Source organism: Mustela nivalis (genome assembly GCF_964662115.1).
Source record: "Mustela nivalis genome assembly, chromosome: 2".
Taxonomy (NCBI): domain Eukaryota; kingdom Metazoa; phylum Chordata; class Mammalia; order Carnivora; family Mustelidae; genus Mustela; species Mustela nivalis.
Window position 1 is genome coordinate 158,818,164 of NC_139021.1, and position 20,637 is coordinate 158,838,800.

At 40.4% G+C, this 20,637-nt stretch overlaps 1 protein-coding gene and 1 long non-coding RNA gene across 2 annotated transcripts in view; one reads left to right on the forward strand and one right to left on the reverse strand.

Moving 5' to 3' along the window:
* Nucleotides 1-6,206: 6,206 nt before the first annotated feature.
* Nucleotides 6,207-6,958, reverse strand: LOC309860318. The gene is made up of 3 exons (XR_014309312.1): nt 6,862-6,958; nt 6,640-6,715; nt 6,207-6,525 (listed from the first exon to the last, which is right to left on the reverse strand). It is a non-coding gene; the product is annotated as an uncharacterized lncRNA (long non-coding RNA).
* Nucleotides 6,959-7,124: 166 nt separating this feature from the next.
* The window catches only part of ENTPD7 (ectonucleoside triphosphate diphosphohydrolase 7), a 40,282-nt gene continuing 26,769 nt past the window's right edge, over nt 7,125-20,637 (forward strand). Inside the window, exons 1-3 of the mRNA XM_082722262.1 lie at nt 7,125-7,320; nt 7,582-7,684; nt 8,808-8,990. Of these exons, the coding sequence (XP_082578388.1) occupies nt 7,677-7,684; nt 8,808-8,990 (191 nt within the window). The 5' untranslated portion in view covers nt 7,125-7,320; nt 7,582-7,676. The remainder of the gene's footprint in view (nt 7,321-7,581; nt 7,685-8,807; nt 8,991-20,637) is intronic.

Genomic DNA, 20,637 nt, shown 5'->3' on the forward strand with positions numbered 1-20,637 from the left:
TTTTTTAAAGATTTTATTTATTTATTTGACAGACAGAGATCACAGGTAAGCAGAGAGACAGGCCGAGAGAGAGGAGGAAGCAGGCTCCCTGCTGAGCAGAGAGCCCGATGCAGGGCTCGATCCCAGGACCCTGGGATCATGACCTGAGCTGAAGGCAGAGGCTTTCCCCCACTGAGCCACCCAGGTGCCCCATCTATTATTTTTTTAATCCTATGTGTTTGTAAATTAGTTATGTGCTACTCTGTGACAAATTACTATAAAGCATAGTGGCTTAGAGCAGCAATAAACATTTATTACCAGTTTCTGCTGGTGAGGTATATGATGGTGGTTTAGATGAGAGGTTAGGGCTGGGCATAGGAAGCACAAGTCAAGACGTCAGCAGGATCTGCAGTTACATGAAGGCTTGACTGGGGCTGGAGAATCCACTTCCACAGTGACTCACTTACACAGCTGTCAAGTTGATACTGCCGGTTGGCAGAAGGCCTCGGTTCCTCTCCACATGGGCCTCTCCAGAGAGCCGCTAAGGATCCTCATGACATTGCGGCACACAGTACCACATTCTTGGCAAATTACTCTCTTAGCTTATAGCCATTCTAGTGGGTACGTGGTAGCATTTCCTTATAGTTTTAATCTGCATGTCCCTCATCACTAATAATGTTGAATACCTCATGGGTTTATTCGTTATCTGTATATATTTTTTGGATAAGTGTGTAATCTTCCACTTAAAGGGTTGTTTATTTGTTTGATCTTTTTTTTTTTCTTACCATATATTACTTTTGGTGTCCAGTGTTTATAATACGGGGGCCAGAGCTTTCTCCCCAACTCAAGTGGGGCTTTTTCGATTGGCTTGTGAGGCCAATAGGGGTCCTTCTTCTTGTCTGATTTGGCTTCTGGGAAGACTTCACTCAGGTCCTCAGTGGTCATCTGATCAAATGGAATTATGTTCTTCATCTTCTCCAGCTCTTTTTTCATATTCCTCCATCCTGGCCTTTGAGAGAGATGAAAACTCAGCACTCAGCACAGCTTTTCACATCTTCTTTTTCTTCAGCATCCACCTGAATGGTATATTTCTCCTCTGGCACAGGAAACTTCAGGATATTAAATTTCTTCTCAAAGCCATCTACCAAGCCAGTTATAGGTTTTCAGACTTTTACTGAAAGTTTAGGGGTTGTGGAGAGGATTATAACATAGCACAGAACTCAAAACTGAACCCTAGAAGTCAATACTATTATCTAAATCTCCTGGACTACTCCACTGTAGGGACTCTGGTGATTTAAAAATAAGTCTGGGGGCACCTGGGTGGCTCAGTGGGTTAAAGCCTCTGCCTTCGGCTCAGGTCATGATCCCAGGGTCCTGGGATGGAGCCCCACATCAGGCTCTCTGCTCAGCGGGGAGCCTGCTTCCTCCTCTCTCTCTCTGCCTGTCTCTCTGCCTACTTGTGATCTCTGTCAAATAAATAAACAAAATCTTAAAAAAAAATTAAAAATAAGTCTTCAGGGGCATCTGGGTGGCTCAGTGGGTTGGGCCTCGGCCTTTGGCTCTGGTCATGATCCCAGGTTCTGGGATTGAGCCCCACATGGGGCTCCCTGCTCAGGGGAGAGCCTGCTTCTCCTTTTCCCTCTGCCTGCCAACTCTGCCTAATTATGCTATCTCTCTGTTAAATAAATAAATGAAATATTAAAAAATAAAAATAAAAAAAGAATTTCCAAATTGATACTTCTCCCTTCAAAATGTGGAGCCTAACTGCCCTCTCCTTGAAAGTGGGCTGGGAGTTAGTGACTGGCTCTTTATTTTTTTATTGTTATTTTTTAAAGACTTTATTTATTTATTTGACAGAGAGAGAGAGATATCACAAGTAGACAGAGAGGCAGGCAGAGAGAGAGGGGGGAAGCAGGCTCCCTGCTGAGCAGAGAGCCCGATGTGGGACTCAATCCCAAGACTCTAAGACCATGACCTGAGCCAAAGGCAGAGGGTAACCCACTGAGCCACTCAGGCACTCCTAGTGACTGGTTTTCAACAAATAATATGTGACAGAAGTGAAGATATGTGACCTCTGAGGTCAGATAATAAAGGGATAGAGTTCTTGCCTGGCACTTGCTCTCAGATGGCTCTGGGAGAAGCCAGGTGCCATATCATGAAGACACTCAAGCATCCCTGGGAGAGTCCATGACATGGAATGCAATCGTGGCCTCCACAGACAACCAGTATCCACTTGCCATGGCCATGCAAGCATGCCATCTTAGAAATATATCCTTTAGTCCCACTCAAGAGTTCAGATGACCCCAGCAGACATCTTTACTGCATTCTAATGAGAGCCCCTGAGCCGAGCTGCTCCCACGTTCCTGACCCACGGGAAGTGAGAGATAATAATAATGCTTATTGTTGTTTTAAGCTGCCAAGTTTTGGGGTAATTTGTGATGCAACTATAGAAAAATAATGCAGGGGTGCCTTGGTGGCTCAGTCATTGAGTGTCTGCCTTCAGCTCAGGTCATGGTCCTGGGGTCCTGGGATAGAGTCCCGAGTTGGGCTCCCTACGAAGCAGGAAGCCTGCTTCTCGTCTGCCACTCCCTCTGCTGTATTCCCTATCTTGCTGTCTCTCTCTCTCTCTCTCTGTCAAATAAATAAAATCTTTAAAAAAGAAAAAGAAAAAGAAAAAGAATGCAGGAACTCTCTCATGGGTCATTGTTCTCTTTAGTCTGGTCTTCTAGCACCTTGCATAGGTCCCTCTTTCCCTTCATGTCTTTTTCATGTTGTCTTACCAGGGCTTCCTAAACCTAGTCTCTAGTGGGAGTGCTCAAAATCCCGCATTTTATTAGGCAGAGCCATCAGTCTTGTTGGTCTAAGCCTCTTCTGCCTAGGCTAAGCCAAGGGATCCCACTTTTGAGGACCAAACATACAGATTAAAGTTCATAAACCTAGCTACTCTGTCTTCCCACCAGACCAACTAGTGACAGGTCCACTCACAAAGCTGCCGGGTTTTCAAACAAGTATTCTTGCCATCACAGAAGCATACATGAGCAAAGTGCTACAAGAGCAGAGAAAGAGAAGCACCCAGGTAGACTGCGGGAGCTCATAGGTGACATGTGAGTTGGCTTCTGAAGCATAAGCAGGAATTCATTTGGTAAAGAAGTGAAAGAAAATCATTTATGCAGAAGTAATAGCCAGTACCAAGGCTCAGAGGTAAGCGAAGGCATAATTCTGAGAACTGGAAATATGTCAGGGTGTGGGTGAGAATACCTACTGGAGAGCCAGAGGATGTAGGGGCTAGATCTTATCAGGCACTGGAAGCCACATGCATCATTTAGGAGAGTACAGAGTGACAGAACTACCTGATTCAATGGGCTTAAAAATGAGAGCAGTAATGAATTTAGTATCTCTAATAAGCCCATAGGTAGAGCTTCTCCTGTGTTCATTAAGTTAGCAACAATGTTAATGACGTTATCTGTACTTCTATTCTGTTATTTCTAGGCTTCCCTCCACCCCCACACCCTGAGTCTCCCACCCTATGGTTGTAAGATGGCTACAGTGGCTCCAGGACTCATATCCTTACGATTACTTCTGGAGGCAGAAAAGGGACTTTTTTTTCCTACTCTCATTATGTAAACTTTTTATACTCTTTATAAGTTGGATAAAACATCTCCCAGAAATGTTTCCCCTCTTCCTCTCGTTCCTCCCTACAGCTGGCTTCCCTTTGGTATCATTGGCTAGAATTGCATCATATTCCCAGGCTCAATATTTGGTTAGGGAGTGGGACACCATGATCGACTTAAAGAGCCTGGCACTCTTTAAGTATATGGCCAAGCATAGCAGTATGGTTATAAGAATAAAATTGGGATTCTGTTAAGAATTGAGAATTAAGAATTAAGAAAAGAGATTGTTGGCTTTTTGGGTAGGCAGTCAGCAGAATCTGCCACACCATACCAAGGAATCTGGACTGTATCCAGTTGGGATGCGGAACCACAAAGACGTTAAAACGGGAATTAGCATGATTGTATTTCACTAGATCAGAATGGAGGGGGACTAAGGAGGAACATGAGTCTGGAGGTAGGGTCACCAGCTAGAAGGCTTCATCAGAAGATTTTGGAAAGGATTTTAGAAACTTGAATTAAGAACGGCTACTCATTACCTGGATGAAATAGGTGTCGGGGAGGAAAATATTTTCTATTTCCCTCAAGATTCTCTTGGCAGACCTAAGAATTAAATTGACATGAGACAGATTAACAGGAGAAAATAAAATGTAATTACATGTAAGATGGGGCTTCCATGAGACTAAGGGGTCTACAGGTAGTCAGGCAATTGAGGCTTATATGCCATTCTGAGCTGGGACTTCAAAGGGAAGGAGGACAATTCACAGGAAGATGAAAAAGAATAAATGTTTGGTAAACAAATGTTTGTTGAGCCATATAGAAAAGATGGGACACAGAGAGGAATCTTAATAAAACGACTTTCCTAAGTTCCTCCCTCTGTGTCACATCTAGTTCCATATTATACTGTACTTACTTGTGGTGCTAGCTCCCTTCCTGGAGCAGGTCCTCTATCCAAATTCTTATAGGCAGGTTGGGGAGGGGGTTGGTTTGAAAGGCTCTTCTTGAGCCTTCTGTTTGTTAAAAATAATCAGCCTAAAATAATGCACATGCAAAAGAGACCCCTTTGGGGGTGGCAAATTTTGCTCCCCTACAGCAGAAAAGAAGTAGAAGGAAGAGATTCTAAAATGACTTGCAAATTTCTGCTTGGGTGGATCACAGGGTAGTTCATTAAAGTTGGGCATATAAATGGAGGTTTGGGTGGATAAAGTAAGAGTGGCAAGACAATGAGTTTTGTCATGGGCAAGGAGGTACCTACAAGGCACGCGAAGAGAAGACAGTAAACTTGGAAAGGAGAGTGAAGACGACAGTACTTCAACTCCTTTAGAGATTAAGGCAGGATGGTGTGTGGAATGAAGGAGAATGGAGGGGAAATAAAGTGATACAGATAACTGATACCAAGTGTGGGGCTGGTATGGCTGATTTTGCTCAGAGCTGGGTAGAGTCAAGGACTTCTTGAGAAAATTGTAAATGCAACTGAAGGCAAGGCTTTGAAAAGCAGTTAAAGACCAGTTTTGAAATATGGATTTCTGTAATTTGTTTCAACATGTTGAGAGTTACAGCAAATGAGATGGGGAAATGATCTCAACCTACTTCTTTTGGCCTCCTAACTGGAAACCTCAGAACTCAGCCCTGTGAGCTGTTAATCAGATAAGCACTGCAGGCTTTTGTAAAGAATCATGTTTTACAAATTCCTGGATGCATATGGACTTACTGAAGGAGGTATTATCCAAGTGCAATGGACAAAGAAAATATAATGAGGTATTGGGATTAAAATATGGATTTCTTTTCTGTTCTAGAACAGTAGTTATTAAATATAAGTTAGAAGATGTTTCAATGCACCTTAGTTCTAAGTTAATATAGATCATAAATAACATGGATTAAGTACTATTTAAAACATAAATAGGAATTCTGTTCCCATGCAAAAACACCATTTATTGAACCACTGGATTTTGAAATATACATAGGTTAGACAGAATGGTGCAGTTGGCAGGCAACCTCAAGAATTAAATATATATATATATTATATATATATATATATATTCCAAAACATTTTTTGAGTTTTTCCCATGACTACCTGAGCTGAGCTCTGGAATAATATAAACACCTGATATTTGTATAATTTTGGAGTTAATCCTAACTTTATGCAACTATTCTACCCAATGTGACTTTTGGAGGTCCAGATAAAATATAACACCTGAAGCAGAGTAGGGAATTAAAGGACAAAGAAGAACAAAACACTGAGAATCGATGGAGAAAGTTAAGTTAGGAACCGCAACCAGCTTCCTTATGCTAATACTCTCAAATCAGAGCATACATGAAGCCTTCCTTTTTTTTCCCCCTCTCCAGATTAAGCTTTCCCATTTCCCTGACAGTCTTTAGGTCTCTGTCATATTTAAGTGTTGATGGTTGGCTGCCTTTTTATAGTAGGTATAGGACAAATAGCCTCTTTTTTATCCCATTGGGGTGGTCTTCATTTATTTCTACATTCATTCCCTTATTTGTTATAGGTGTATTGTATGCCTGACAATACCCAGCCTTGCTGCGGAAGCAGATAATCCCTGCCTTCAAGCATATTCTGTCGACTGGGACAGAAAGACACATAAATTGTAATTCAATATGGTAAGTGAAACAACACGCATATATTACGGGGCTGTAGGTCAAGGAAGGTTTTTAGAGGAGGTGACCCCTAAGCTAAGTGGTAAGGAATGAGTATGATTGGCTTGGCTAAGTGGCCGGGAAGGATATTCAAGGCGGATGGAAGGGTGGAGAAGGCCGAATGAACAAAGCCTAAGAGGGCAGAAGCCACAGACGTGCGCTGTTAAAGCACAGGAAAGAAGGTGAGGAGCCGCAGAGGAGGCTGCATGGGCGGGTCCTGGATCGCCAGGTGTATGTCACGTTTGGAAGGACTTGGACTTTATTCGGTCCAAAGGGTTCCCTCCTGGAAATGAGAGAAACGGCTGGTGTCAGCAAGGAAGAAAAACATTAAGGAAACATTCATTACCTCTCTGTGTATTACTGTCAGGTCCGAGAGGGCAGGGGCACAGGGGCTTACGTCTGGCACACAGTAGACATTCAATGAATGTTGAAGGAATTCGGTGTAAACGATATTGTCCCCCATTTCTGTTTCTCTAACAGGACAAAACAAGGAAGCGAAGGCATAAGTCTGGGAGGCTATAAGGAAGGTTTGATTCTGGGATCACGGTTGCTGGGCAAAATCCCTCTGATAGGCTGTGGGCAAGGGATACATTTCTCTCGCGGCCACTGCAAGACTCACCTGCCGGCGCCACTCAGTCCTGGAAGCGGCGGCGCAGCACGAAGCCGGCGGAGAAATCGCGCCGCCAGGAGGGCAGCGGGCGCAGGGCACTCCTGCACCGCTTCGCCCGGCTCTCGGGAGCGCCTACCGGGCCCGTCGGGGCGGAGCTACGGCACGACGCCTTTCCGGATTGGACGCGCGCTAAATCCCGGGGCGGGCATTAGAAGCCGAACGCTCTTGGGGACTGGCCACTCTGGCGAACGGACGTGCGGCGGCGCTACTAGTTCGCCCGCGGCCCCGGCTAGGAGGAGGCTGGGCCCCTCTCCGCGGGTCTGCCGTCCGTCATTGGCTCCCTGCGGTTTCCTTGGGGACGTGGCGCCGCCGCTCGCCCAGGCCTCTTTCCGGCTGGGCGAAAGGCCGCGGGGAAGCGCTCTGGACCGGGCGGAACGTTGCCGAGGGAGCCTGCGGGCCGCTCGACCTGTGAGTGCGAGCGGGGGAGGGCCGCGGGGCTGGCAGAGGCGGGGAGGGCGGGGAGGGGAAGTGGGCACCGCCGTCTCGCCACCTGGGAAGCGCCGCTGCCTCGAGAACGCCCGACTCCGGGGGAGTCGGCTTAGCGTCAGCTGGGCCCCGGGAAAAAAGGCGGAGGCTTATGGGGTGGGTGGGCGCCTTGGCCTAACCTCGGAGGTCTAGTCCTGTGGGCACTGCTGGAGGTAAGCCTGAAACCCCACGAACTCTTAACAGGCTGCAGACTTAGGAGATGCCTGAGACAAGGAGACCAATTTCTCAGGGCAAGAAGAAAAGGAGGTGACAGGCACTGAGACCGCTGAAGGGATCCCATGGCTAGGTAAGGCTGCACATTTTCTCCTCAGCTTGGGGCTCCGTTGGGGGTGGCAGGTAGGTGGAGGGACCCTGGGATGTTTTTACAAGTGAGGTTTGCCCTAGTGCTGCATCTGGACTTGGCTGCTTGGTCGGATGGATGCAAAGAAGATCGAAGTGATTCCCCCGCCCCCTGAAGACAGACACAACTGTAGTTTCTGGCTCATAACCCCAGGGTGATGGAGTGAGTGCTTGCTGACGTGTGAAAAGTGCTAAAATGTAATGTTCTTTCAGATTTCCATTTGAGTGAGGCTACATGCTTTCTGAGGAGGTTAAACAATTTTTTTTTTTTTTTTAATGAACTTCGAAAATAGGATGAGGTCCTTTTGAACAATATGGAAAGTGAACTTCATATCATAGTTGAGTATGTGCATCCATACATTGTGATGCCTAGAAACTTTCAGAAAAGATTAATGTGGATCAAAATACCAGATGGAACAGTTGTCAAATAGAGTAAGTGGGGAGAGATGCAGAACAGTAGGTATGGTGTAAAATCAGAGGAATGGAGATTCACACATGTATTCACACATGATACCCATTTATGCTTGTGTAAACATGGAGTATCCCTGGAAAAATGTATAGAAAACGGCACCAGTGGTTCCCTTTGAGTGGGAAATGATTGGTTAAGGCCAAAGGCGCATCTTCCACTATATGTCCTTTCAAACTTATATTTTTTTCTTACCATGTGCATATTTTATTTATTTAAAATATTAGTTAGAAAAATATTCTGACTCTCCGTTTTTTTGGACATCATTCTTGATGGGAATGCTGTAGTTGCTTTAATTCCACAGTGTTAAAGATTGACCAGGGAGACTGGTGATCTTTCCATAAACATGAGATTAATTCTCTGAATTACACCCCAAAGAGCAGACATTGGGAAAGGAGCAGATAAGGCTTTTCTGATTTATAGAAGCACTATGAACTATGTAGTTTCTTTTCTAAAGTTTGAGACTAAGAGAACATTGATAGACTTCAGGTGGTATAAATTTTTGCCTTTATTAGGAAGGGCTTTAGTCCAGTTTAAAAACCATTTTTGAGCACTCAACTATAGAGACTTGCCTTACTTACTAATAATGTTTGTCTCATTTCAGGATCAGTTTTTCCTACCTCTGCCCAGCCTCTTGGTACTTTACTGTGCCCACAGTGAGTCCATTTCCACGTCAGCGGGTGGCATTCCTAGGACTCTTCTTCATATCCTGTCTCCTTTTACTTATGTTAATCATGGACTTTCGACATTGGGGTGCTTCATTACCACGAGATAGGCAATATGAAAGGTGAGTCAGCTTTAAATCTCTTTGATCAGACCTGGCACTGAAGTCATAAATATTTTGTCATTTAACACATTACTACCTTTGACCCTTTTGGGGAATACTGCAGTTTTATTAGTAAAATTGCATGCCACTTATTACATAAAGATCTTAAATCCCGTTTTGGCAATGTTCACTTTTGATTCAGGAACGCTGATGGTGCATTTTAATCATGAAATGCATCTTTCTATATTCTTGTGTTGGTGGGCTGACTTATTGGATGCATGAATGTTTAGGATTGTTATGTATTCTTGATGAATGAACCCTTTTATCATTATTAAATGACTTTTTAAAAAATCCTTGATTATCTTGTCTGGTTTTAATATAATTACTCCAGCTTTCTTTTAATTAGTGTTATCATTATAGATGTTTTCCCATCTTTTTTGTTTTAGGCTTTATGTCATTATGTTTTATATCTACCCAGTTTTTTAATAAGTAACTGATTTTTATCCAGTCTGACAATGTCTGCCTTTTATTTGAAGTGTTTAAGTCATTTGCATTTTATGTGATTATTGATTATGCTTAGGCTTAAATCTGTCTTGCTATTTGTTTTCTGCTTGTCACATCTGTTCTTTGTTTGCTTTTCCTCCCTTCTTTTGAATTGAGTACTTTTTTAATATTCCATTTTATCTCTTTTGTTGGCTGAGTAGATACAACTGGGTTTTTTAATTTTTCAAAAAAATTTTTAAGTGGTTGCTTTAGGATTTAGGGTTTACAGTATATATTTTTAACTTATCATAGACTACCTTCAAGTAATATAATTCCTCTTCCCGCATACCTCTTTATCTCTTCTCCTGGGCCTTTGTGCTGTTGTTACACATTTTTTTCTACTTATGTTATAAACACCAGGTATTGTTATTATTTTTGCTTCAAATATTTAATTGTCTTTTAAAGAGATTTCAGAAATAAAATACAGCTGGTATATTTCTCGTTTCCGAGCCTTTTCATTCCTTTGTACTATAGTTCATATTTCCATCTGGTATTTGTTCGTTTTGCCTAAAGGACTTCCTTTAACATTTCTGGTAGTGTGAGTTTGTAATTGGAGAGTTCTTTTAACTTTTATGACCAAAAAAGTCATTTAGCTTTCCTTGGAAAATATTTTTGGGGTATGGAGCTCTAGATTGATCTTTTCTTTTTTTTCTTTCATTACTTTAGAAATGATGCTTCACAGGGCACCTGGGTGGCTCAGTTGGTTAAGCAACTTCTTTTGGCTCAGGTCATGATCCGAGGGTCCTGGGTTCGAGCCCCATGGCTCACCAGGGAGCCTGCTTCTCCCTCTCCCTCTGCCTGCTACTTTGCCTGCTTATGCTTGCTCTCTCTCTGTCCAATAAATAAATAAAATTAAAAAGAAAAAAAGAAATGATGCTTCACCGTCTTCTGCATTGCATCCTTTCTGAGGAGAAGTCTGCTGTAATTCTTACATCTTGTTCTCTGTACATCACGTGTCTTTCCTCTAGCTTTTTACATTTATCACTGGTTTTGAGCAATTTGATTATGATGTGCCTTGGTGTAGTTTTCTTCATGATACTTTCACTTGTGATTTGTTGATTCTTGCATCTATGGATTTATACTTTTTAATCAAATTCAGAAAAATTTTGACCATTATTTCTTCAAATGTTTTTTCCCGACCTCCTCCACTTCTTCTTTGGTATCTTCAGTCACATACATATTGAACCATGTGAAGTTTTCTCACAGTGAGTTTTCTCACTCATTTTTTTCCCAGTCTTTTTTCTCTCTGTATTTCTTTCTGGGTGTTTTATATTGCTGTGTCGTCCAGTTCACTAGTATTTTCTTTTATAAAGTCTAATCTACTCTTAGTTCCATCCAGTGAGTGCTAAATACCTTTTTTTTTTTTTTCTGGAAAATACATCTGAATTATTTGATATAGTTTTAATGCCTCACCAGTTACATAGAAGATCTGTATCTTTTATAACAATGATTTGTTTTGCTCTTGTTTTTTGAGGTTAGTTTCTGATTAGGCTACAAGGTGAAATGATGATGTGTTGTGTTCATCATCAATATGACTTTCTCTTTGTTGTTTCTCAGTATCAGGAGACTTTGGGCTGCAAGTGACAGTCAAACTGACTTAAATAAAAAGAAAGCTTGGGGCGCCTGGGTGGCTCAGTGGTTTGGGCCTCTGCCTTCGGCTCAGGTCATGATCTCAGGGTCCTGGGATCGAGCCCCACATGGGGCTCTCTGCTCAGCGGGGAGCCTGCTTCCCCCTCTCTCTCTGCCTGCCTCTCTGCCTACTTGTGATTTCTCTCTGTCTATCAAATAAATAGATAAAAATCTTTAAAAAAAAAAAAAAAAGAAAGCTTATTGGCTCACACAACAAGAAGTCCAGGAACAAAGGGACCATCAGTGCAACATTGGCTGTCAGGTTGAGAATCTCTGTCTCCGTTTTACACAGTGTCAACTTGTTGAATGGTTATAAGATCGCAGCTAGTAGCCACTAGGGCTACATACATCCACACTCATGTCCTACAGGAGGGAAACAGGTCTTCTATGCCCTTGTGTGAGAATGAGGAGAGCTCTTCCTGGAAACCTCCATCAGCCCTTTCCTTCAATCTTTTCTGGTCAGAATTGGGACATGTGACCACTCCCCTTAATATTTCTGGGTTTTTCTGTTTCCATAATTTTTCATTTCCACTTCACTTTGGTCATTCATCCATTCGTTCATTCAGCAAGCATTTATTGATCAACCACTGTGTGCTGGGTGATGACAGTCACCAGGACATGGAGATTTTGGTACCTTTTTTCAGAAGTTTATGTTTCCAACCTTTCCTCTCTCAACAGCACTATTCATTTGTATTTTTCTTTCTGTCTTTCTGAAGAAGGAATATTTGTTTAGGGGACAACTATAGTTGTCAATAATCAGCCTGAAGCAGTCTGTTAGCTTCAAAGAACTAAATCCATAGTTTGAGTGTTTTTTAAATATTTATTGAGATTTTCTTGACACACCTGAGGACAGTTTTCCACTGGAAGACAGCATGGTCTAATTATGGAATTCTATGTGGGTTAATACGGCTAGGGTAAAGACTGTTAGGGAATGAGTGGTGAGCTGTGTGGCTGGAGAAATCAGCTCGAACCTGTTAAGTCGTTTGAGGGGGTTTAGACATTATTTTCAGGGCAGAGGGAAGGCTTTGAAAGGCTTCAAAGAGTGATATGATTGGAATTTCTTTTTAAAGAAAGCTCACTTTCGTGGCATTGTGGCGAATGGATTGGACGGGAATAAACATGAAAGGAGGGAGATGAACTGGAATACTCCAGAAGAGATGACGGTCGCCTGAACTTGGGTGGAAGCAGCGATAATGGAGAGAAAGAAGTAAATGGAGAGAAAGAAGTAAATGAATTTGAGGGATATGTGGGAGGTAGAGTGATCTGATATTCTTGTCTACCACTCTACCCCAAGTGGCAAGATCTGATAAATACTGAAGTTGAATTAATCGCAACAAGTGAGCTGCAGAGCTAAGGGACACACTGTGCCTGTGTGGTTATCTTACCAAAGTCCTGACCCCTATAATGCTCTAGTTGAGCAGCCATCAGCCTTATAGCCTAGAGCTCCTGTTCTTTATTGAAAGGTTATGTGCATATTGCCACAAATTACTGTGTATCATTACATTTCACTCATGGCAGCCCCTGTGAGTCATTTTGGAAGCAAACATTCATTGAGAGTTTGCTGTGTGCTTGCTGCTATTGTAGATATTAAGGTACAAAGATGAATAAAATGTGGCTCCTGAACTCATGGAGTTCATAATCTAGTTAGGGAGGCAGATGTGAAGGAAGAATTATTTCCCAGTGAGATAATAGTTTATATATATATATCTGTGTAGAATCAAGAACTGTACACAGTCAAGAATCAGGAACAAAGAATCAGAAATTAATCAGCAGAGGCCTATGAGTAACTAACGTCGATATCCTTAAGCTCATGCTATTTACTGATAAGATAGTCTTTCCCATAGACCCTGTTTGCTTTTATTTTACACACTGTGTTAATTAGCTTGGATTTGTCTTGTCTCAGAACACAGCATATAAACAGCAAACTAGATCGTGGTAGTAGGAAGGATATGTTGACCATTAGATGCGGGCACACTGATGACAACTGCCAATAAATAATACGCTGGCATCTTGACCCTGAGGCAGGGGAGAGTCTTTTATTTGAAATAATCTTGATTTTTCTTTTCTCTAATTCCATTTTCTGCCCTATAGATATACACTGAAGATAATGGGCAGCATTATCTGCATTTAAAATATTCCTTCCAGAATTTTTTTCTTCCTGATTGCTGCTGTTGCTTAAACATTGGTGAGCACTAGCTGACGATAAGATGACTAAGCAAATGATTAGGAATTGATGGAAATACTTCAATTCAACAGCTTATTAAAAAATCAGACAAGTGGTTATTGAGATTTTTTATATACTTATAATACAGTCATATTTTTTCCAACTTAAATTGTTCCAGTTCTCATGATGAAATTATATCAGTAGTTTGTATTGAAAAAAATAATTTGAATTTTTTATAGTCATTGGTGGAACTTAGCATATTTCTTCTGAGGCAACATGACCCAGGATTTTAGAAGCCTGCATGAGGGTTTTCCTTCTGTAGTTTCAAAACTGAAGAGTTGTTGTATTTGTTTGTTTGTTTATTATGAACATGTACCCATATTGCTTCAGGAAGGAGAAATCAGGAGGTTTGCATCAGAACTAGAATTTCAGAAAAGATAAATTTAGTCAGTGATGGGGGTATCAGTAAAGCTAGAATCCAGAGCTGTTTTTAACAGACTTTATTTTTTAGAGCAGTTTTAGGTTCACAACTAAGTTTATCAGAAGTACAGAGATTTTATTTATTTATTTGACAGACAGAGATCACAGATACACAGGCAGGCAGAGAGAGAGGAGGAAGCAGACTCCCTGCTGAGCTGAGAGCCCGATGCGGGCCTTGATCCCAGGACCCTGAGATCATGACCTGAGCCGAAGGCAGAGGCTTTAACCCACTGAGCCACCCAGGCACCCTAGCAAAGCGATTTTTAAGAGTAATTTTTCTTAGATATGTGTTTTAATCAACTCTTTGTCTGGCATGTGCTCTATAAGTAGTGCTCTGACAACTTCATCAGACTAAGTACATATTTTACTGCTTATTTATTCATTCATCTTTTCACTTATTCAGCAAATATTATTGTCTACACTGTGGCATCCAATAGGGTACCCACTTGGCACAGTGGCTATTTAACTTTAAATTAATTAAAATAAAATAAAATAAATTCAGTTCCTCACTTGCCCTAGCCACATTTCAGCAGCTCACTGGCCTCATGTGGCTAGTGGCTATCCTATTGGACAGATGGAGAATATTTCCATCATAGCAGAGAGTTCTGTTGGAAAATTTTAGCCCTAGGTAAATTGTTAATAATTTTTAGTATAAGGGGCACTTTTAGCATGTATACATATATAGAGTACAAGACAAATGATAAACTGCCTTTACTTGAATATTCTGTATATTCAATGAATTTCTTCTAAACCTTAATGTTTAGTATTATTCACTTTTTTGTAGCTTCACTACTGTCTTCATTAGAGAGGAAATTTTTGTCTGGTTTACTGTTCTGAACAATGTCTTCGGTACCTGTTAAAAGGTGGTGCCAGGGCTCCTGGGTGGCTCAGTCAGTTAACCATCCAACTCTTGATTTCAGCTCAGGTCATTATCTCAGGGTAATGAGATTGAACCATGCATCAGGCTCTGCACTGCGCGTGAAGCCTGCTTACAATTCTCTTCCTCTCCTTCTGCTCCTCCTCCTCCCAGAAGAAGAGTGGTGCCTTCATGTTCCTTTGTCATCTAGGTATAACTGTGAATGAGAGGTTCTGCATTGGCAGTGGACTCAGTACTGGCCTTCCTTAGGAATTTCAATTCTGTTTAAAGCAAGTTGAAAAGAGACATTACTTTTGGTTAGGATAAAATGATAAACTTTGAGATATGCAGATGAAGTTAAGGCTTCTTATGTATAATAGAAAAATTCAGAGATTTTTCCTAGTGAAATTGAAGGCATTTACCTGCATTCTTTGGCATTTATTCATTTATTAACTTACTTGTTCTTTAATGGTCTTTAAAGTGTTTGCAAGCAGAGCTTTAAATTATAAATGCTCCTGACTGCTCTGATTAATCTTGTTAGGAGATAAGCAATAACCTTTAAGATGCTTTCCTGCGCATTTATTACTGTCATCAGTCATGCACAGCTACTTTCCATATAATGTCATTATATTTGGTTCTGAGCCTTGAATGGAGTTGAAAGAGTATGATGACATTCAGCAAAAAGCTGGTAGCTCCATACTGATGGGGGTTGCTTTAATGGACTTTTGGCATGTTGCTGAGTTCTGTTTGAACTCTAGAAGTGGTATAATTAGTGTTGGTTGTAAGCTAGGTAATGGTTTGGTCAGTTACCACCCCAATGTTAATGTTTTCAGAGTAATGGCAGTGAAAGCCACTGTTTTCCAGTTTTACCTTGGGTGATGTATATGTGAGTAATTCCCTTTTCATTGACCGAGCAGTGATTAGAGGGAAATCAGATTTCTCAAACAGAAACAGTATGTGTATGTGTGTAGGGGAGTTAAATATGTGGGATAATGAATCAGATCTGTCCTGGGAAAGCAGATATGAGGGATTCCAGAGCTTTTGGAACTTTTCTCATGGACTTTACATCCTCTTTAGGGATTAATTTAGTGTAATGTCAGCAAAGCAGGAGAATCCAGCAATGCAAGTAATTGACCCTGATGGCTAAGGCCAGGACTGAAAATCACAAATGAAAACATCCAGGAAAGGAGCATTGATCCATTCATATCACAAGCTTGGACAGAGGAAGACCCCCAGGTGTTTGAAAACTGTTAAGAAGCCTGATTAGATCATGAGACATCCAAGTTTCAGAAAGAGGCGATGCTATTACTTCCCAAAGGGGAAAATTGTTCTTCAGTTACTCATTTGTATGCATGATGAGAAAGATGGAGGCTTCCTGCTGACTTCAGCCATTAAGCAAAGACTCAAGTGGGAAGTGTAACATAAATGCTGTCTGGTCCTAGCTTTCACCCTTGTGTTCAAAGGTCAGCTGACATTTGTGACTAATGCACACATGGAGACTTCTAAGAGATGAGAAAGCAAAGTTGACTTGGACCCAACTTAGAGTTGCTTATCTTGACAGGAACCCAGGAGGATGACAGGATGCTTTAAAAAGCCATTGAAATTTTCTGAGGAGACCAATTGATTTTTGAGTATGTATAGCTAGAAAGATAACAAAGACGTAGAGGAGTTAACAAATGTACAGCTCTATATTGTGAGCTTTGGACCAAACCAGCCAGTGTTGGTTGGTACACATCAGAGAAACATGAGGAATACCGTGACAGTTCTGAGATACTGCGGGTTAAGGTTTTTGTGCTTGAGAGATGCAAAGGTGAAACAAAGAAATACAAAAGAAGTCTTAGGGGCTCATACTGGAATATAAACAAACTGCTTAAAGGGAAAAATGACACTCCACATTTTAAAACCGAAGAAGGAGGCCTTTTTAGATCATTGTGAGTATTAGAAGAGTCAGCATTGTTGAGTGGACGCTTCTTAAGAACTGGGAAGCCATGTCAAAGAAGGAAAGGGGGAGAGATAGGTAGAGAAGCAGGTGGATGTTCCAGAGAAAAAGAAGGTTAGAGCAGTGGTTGTCAAAGTGTTTACTGACCCTTGGGAGTTCCTGAGACTCTTTCATGGTGTCTGTGAGGTCAAAATTTGGCCAAAACTGTTTTTGTAATACCTACTAAGATGTTATTTGCTCTTTTTTTAATTGCTAAGAAACACATAACATAAAATTACCATCTCAACCACTTTTAATATACAGTTCAGTAGTGTTAACTATATTCACATTGTCATTCAACCAAACTCCAGAACTTGTTCATCTTGCAATTCTGAATTCTCTGCCCATTGAACAACATCTCCCCTTTTTTCCCACCCCATGCCAACTTCTGGTAGCCAGTATTCTGTTTTCTGTTTTGATGAATATGGCTGCTTTACTCTTATAGAAGTGGAACCATACAGTATTTGTCTTTTGTGACTGGCTTGTTTTACTTAGTATGATAACCTCAAGATTCACCCATATCGTAGCACAAGATGAAGTTTCCTTCACTTTTAAGGCTGAATGATATTCCATTTTATGTATACACCACATTTTGTTTATTCATCTGTCCGTGGATATTTATGTTGTTTCTACCTCTTGGCTACTGTGGTGGTTTTTTTTTTTTTGCCCTTTTCACTGAGTTGACATTTATACTAATGATGCAAAGCAACGGGTAGGTAAAACTGCAGGTGCCTTAGCACAAATCAAGATGGAAGCACCAAATTATGCTATTAATTATTGTAATCATCATTGTCACATAGTTGTAATGGGGAAAAAATTCCAGTTCCATTTAAGAATGTCTTTTTCATATTCTGTGTGACAGAATTGGAAATACGTATTAAGCACTTCTGATGCACAGTGGAGTTTTCTTGAGGAAAAGCCCTTATGAAGTTTGGGTTATAAACTGCTTTTATCATGGAATATTATTTTTACTTGAAAGAATGACTACCAGAAAAGCTATGGTTTTCAGACTTGGATATTTCATAGATTATTTTTTTTGAAAACAAATGAAGTAAAAACCTGTCACTTTAAGGAAAACAACTGTCAGTGTTTATTGCCAATGATAAAATCTGAGCTTTCAACTGAAAATTAGCAGTTTGGAAAATTTGTGTCTGCAACTATGTGTTTTCTAGCTTCTCAATACTTAAATGACTTTTTTTGGATAATATGGGTAGTGATACTAATGAATGAGTGGATGGGTTTTGTTTTTTTTTAATACTGTAGAATGAAATGTGTCAGTGTTGGGAAGATTTGCATCCTCAGTGAACCAGTATTTTTGAGTATAGGATGTTACAAAATTATGCAGGGATAAAAGTCATTCAAAGTACAAGATAGACTGATGGTTAACTTTATAGAATATGAAACGTTCTTAGGGTTTTAGATTTCACGTTGCAACTAGCCTTTAAGAAACTTCACTTCTTGAGTTTTAGTGTAGTATTAAAGAAGACTATGCACAGTGATCTAAATGGTCTCTTAAAGTATTCCCTTTTCCAATAACATGTCTCCACGAAGCTGGACTTTTTGAAATACTTCAGCCAAAACAACATATTGTAACAGATGGAATGCAGAGGCAAATAATGAGAATCTAGCTGTCTTCTATTAATCTACACACTAAAGAGATGCACAAAACCATAAGACAGTGCCACTCTTCTGAGTTTTTTTCGTTTTAAAAAATAGTTATTTTTATAAAATATATTAATATGTAATGAGTTTATTGTTATATCTAAATTTAAAAAATTCTAAAAATTTTTGTTTTATTTTGTAACATGATAAATATAAATAGATGTAACCCACATATACAAAAACTCCTTTGGATCCAATAATTTTTAGTAAAGGGTCTTGAGCCCCAAACATTTGAGAACCAATGAACTGGAGAAAAGTTATTCATTAAGCAGGAGGGAATGGGATTCAGAATCTAGTGAGAAAAGTAGAGGGGAAGATTTTCAGAGGGGGAAAGCAGAGAAGGATCTGTGAAGCATATGAAGTAGAAAGATTGCTAAAATGAGAAATGAAAAGTCACTGTGGGCGAGAGATTGCTTATCTTGCCTATGGCGTGCTGTGAGATCAGTATTTGCACAAGTTTTGTAACTTGAACCCAGATATCTTCCCAGCTTTCATGTGATAGCAATGAGCTGTCGTGAGTTGATTTGTGGATTCTAAACCCAGTTCAGCCCAGTCATTTGATCAGAATGGATAAGTATGTGGTTTTTGGGACTGTAAATTGACTAGACTGTAACAGTTTTTACCACCTGCTTCATTTCTCATAACTCACTGTGATGTTGGATCCAGAAAAAAGTTCTGCCTGACCGTATCTATGTAATAATTTGCAGCATTATATTGGAGCCCAAATACATGTTCTTCCTTTATTTTGTATTGTACCTTAGGAAAGGCACTTAGCTCCCTTTTTTCCTTTCCACAGTTTTTACATGGTCATCTATTCATCAAGTTTGCTTTTCTGTCCAAAGTAGGGAACTCTATGGTCTTCATAGCAATGTGAAATCACCGGTAAACATGGATTAGATTGTCTTCAGGGGTGGGACATGTGGCTTATTGCCTAATCAGAGGTAGATTTCCTGCAGAGCTATTGATATCTATACTTCAAGACCCCAGACATGTGTGGACTCCTTTCGCATTTGTAATGTTGAATCTTTCTTTAAAAAGAACACCTCCCCAGTGGCACTGGCTTCAGACCTAGTTCTGAGGGCTTCTGTGCAAGGGTCTAGGGGATCTAGGAATTAGCTCTAAATATAGTGTTGGGTGACTAGGGCAGATAGAAGAAAGGTTGTTCAGCTGTGATACTTGAAAAAATTCACAGCACTGCTTTCAGAGCATTTATTCAGCAATTATCTCAATGTATAGTAATACTTAATCAAATTTAAAGGAATTTTGAAGACATCTGAATCTGTCTGCCATGTAGTATGTATTCATAGCACTGAGAAACAGCTCTTTTTCCATATAATAAGCTAAGAGCCGTTCTTCCTGAGCTCCCCTTCAAGTGAAGCTTTTGAAGAGGAGTTGATAATATTTGTACTTTTCAGACCCTCGGGTTCTGAGTGAACTTTAATGTTTATTAAAGACTCAGAGCTCAGGAGCATTTTTACCAACCCTTAGACTTCTTTTCCTTCTGGACTTGCCTGCCCTTTTCTCCCAAGAGTCTTCTATTATTTGCTCTCCCAATATTCATCACGTAACAACAAGAGCAGCGGCAGCACAGCGCTGAGCTAACCACTCAGCACTCTCATACTCTTATTTTACAGATGAGAAAACAGTCTGAGAGAAGTTAAGTAACTTGTTGAAGGTCACACAGCATAGAAAGTGCTAGAGCTGAGATTCAAACCTTGGTGTTCTGATGATAACATCTTCACTTGTTTCATCTTTCTGCTGTCAGCCAAATAAATATCTTGTAATAAGAATCTGAAAAAAAACTCACCACAAAGTACTGCTGTCCTTGGGCCTAGAAGCTTTTTGGTGTTTTTTTTTGAAGCAATATAATGTTTTATTTTTTAAACTGGGTGTTGGGCACGGAGGCATTGTCTTATTGTTATTACTTATACATACTTTATAAACATTCTTTCTATGACTAAAAAATAGTTTAAAAGATTGTAGAGAAGAATATAGTATTTTAAAATACATTTTTTGTTAATGCAAATGTAGCACTAAAAAATACAAAGCAAAAAGCCCCATAAATTTTTACCACCTAGAAACACGTATTAAGTGATAATCATTCCAAAGTATTCTTTAGATACAGAAAAGATGAAGAGAAATTATTAGGATTCAGTTAGTTAATCAATGTGTGTAACAAACTGCCCCAAATCTTAATGGCTTATAACAACAAAATCCAGTAATTTACTCAGGCCTAGAAGCTCTTTAAAGTTGGTAAAAGATTTGGTACTTCAGCCAGTTTCATAACTGCCTCCAAACATGGAGGAGTCTTTTCGTTCTCTGATTCCAGTGGCCTCTAGGCGAGCGAACCAGCTAT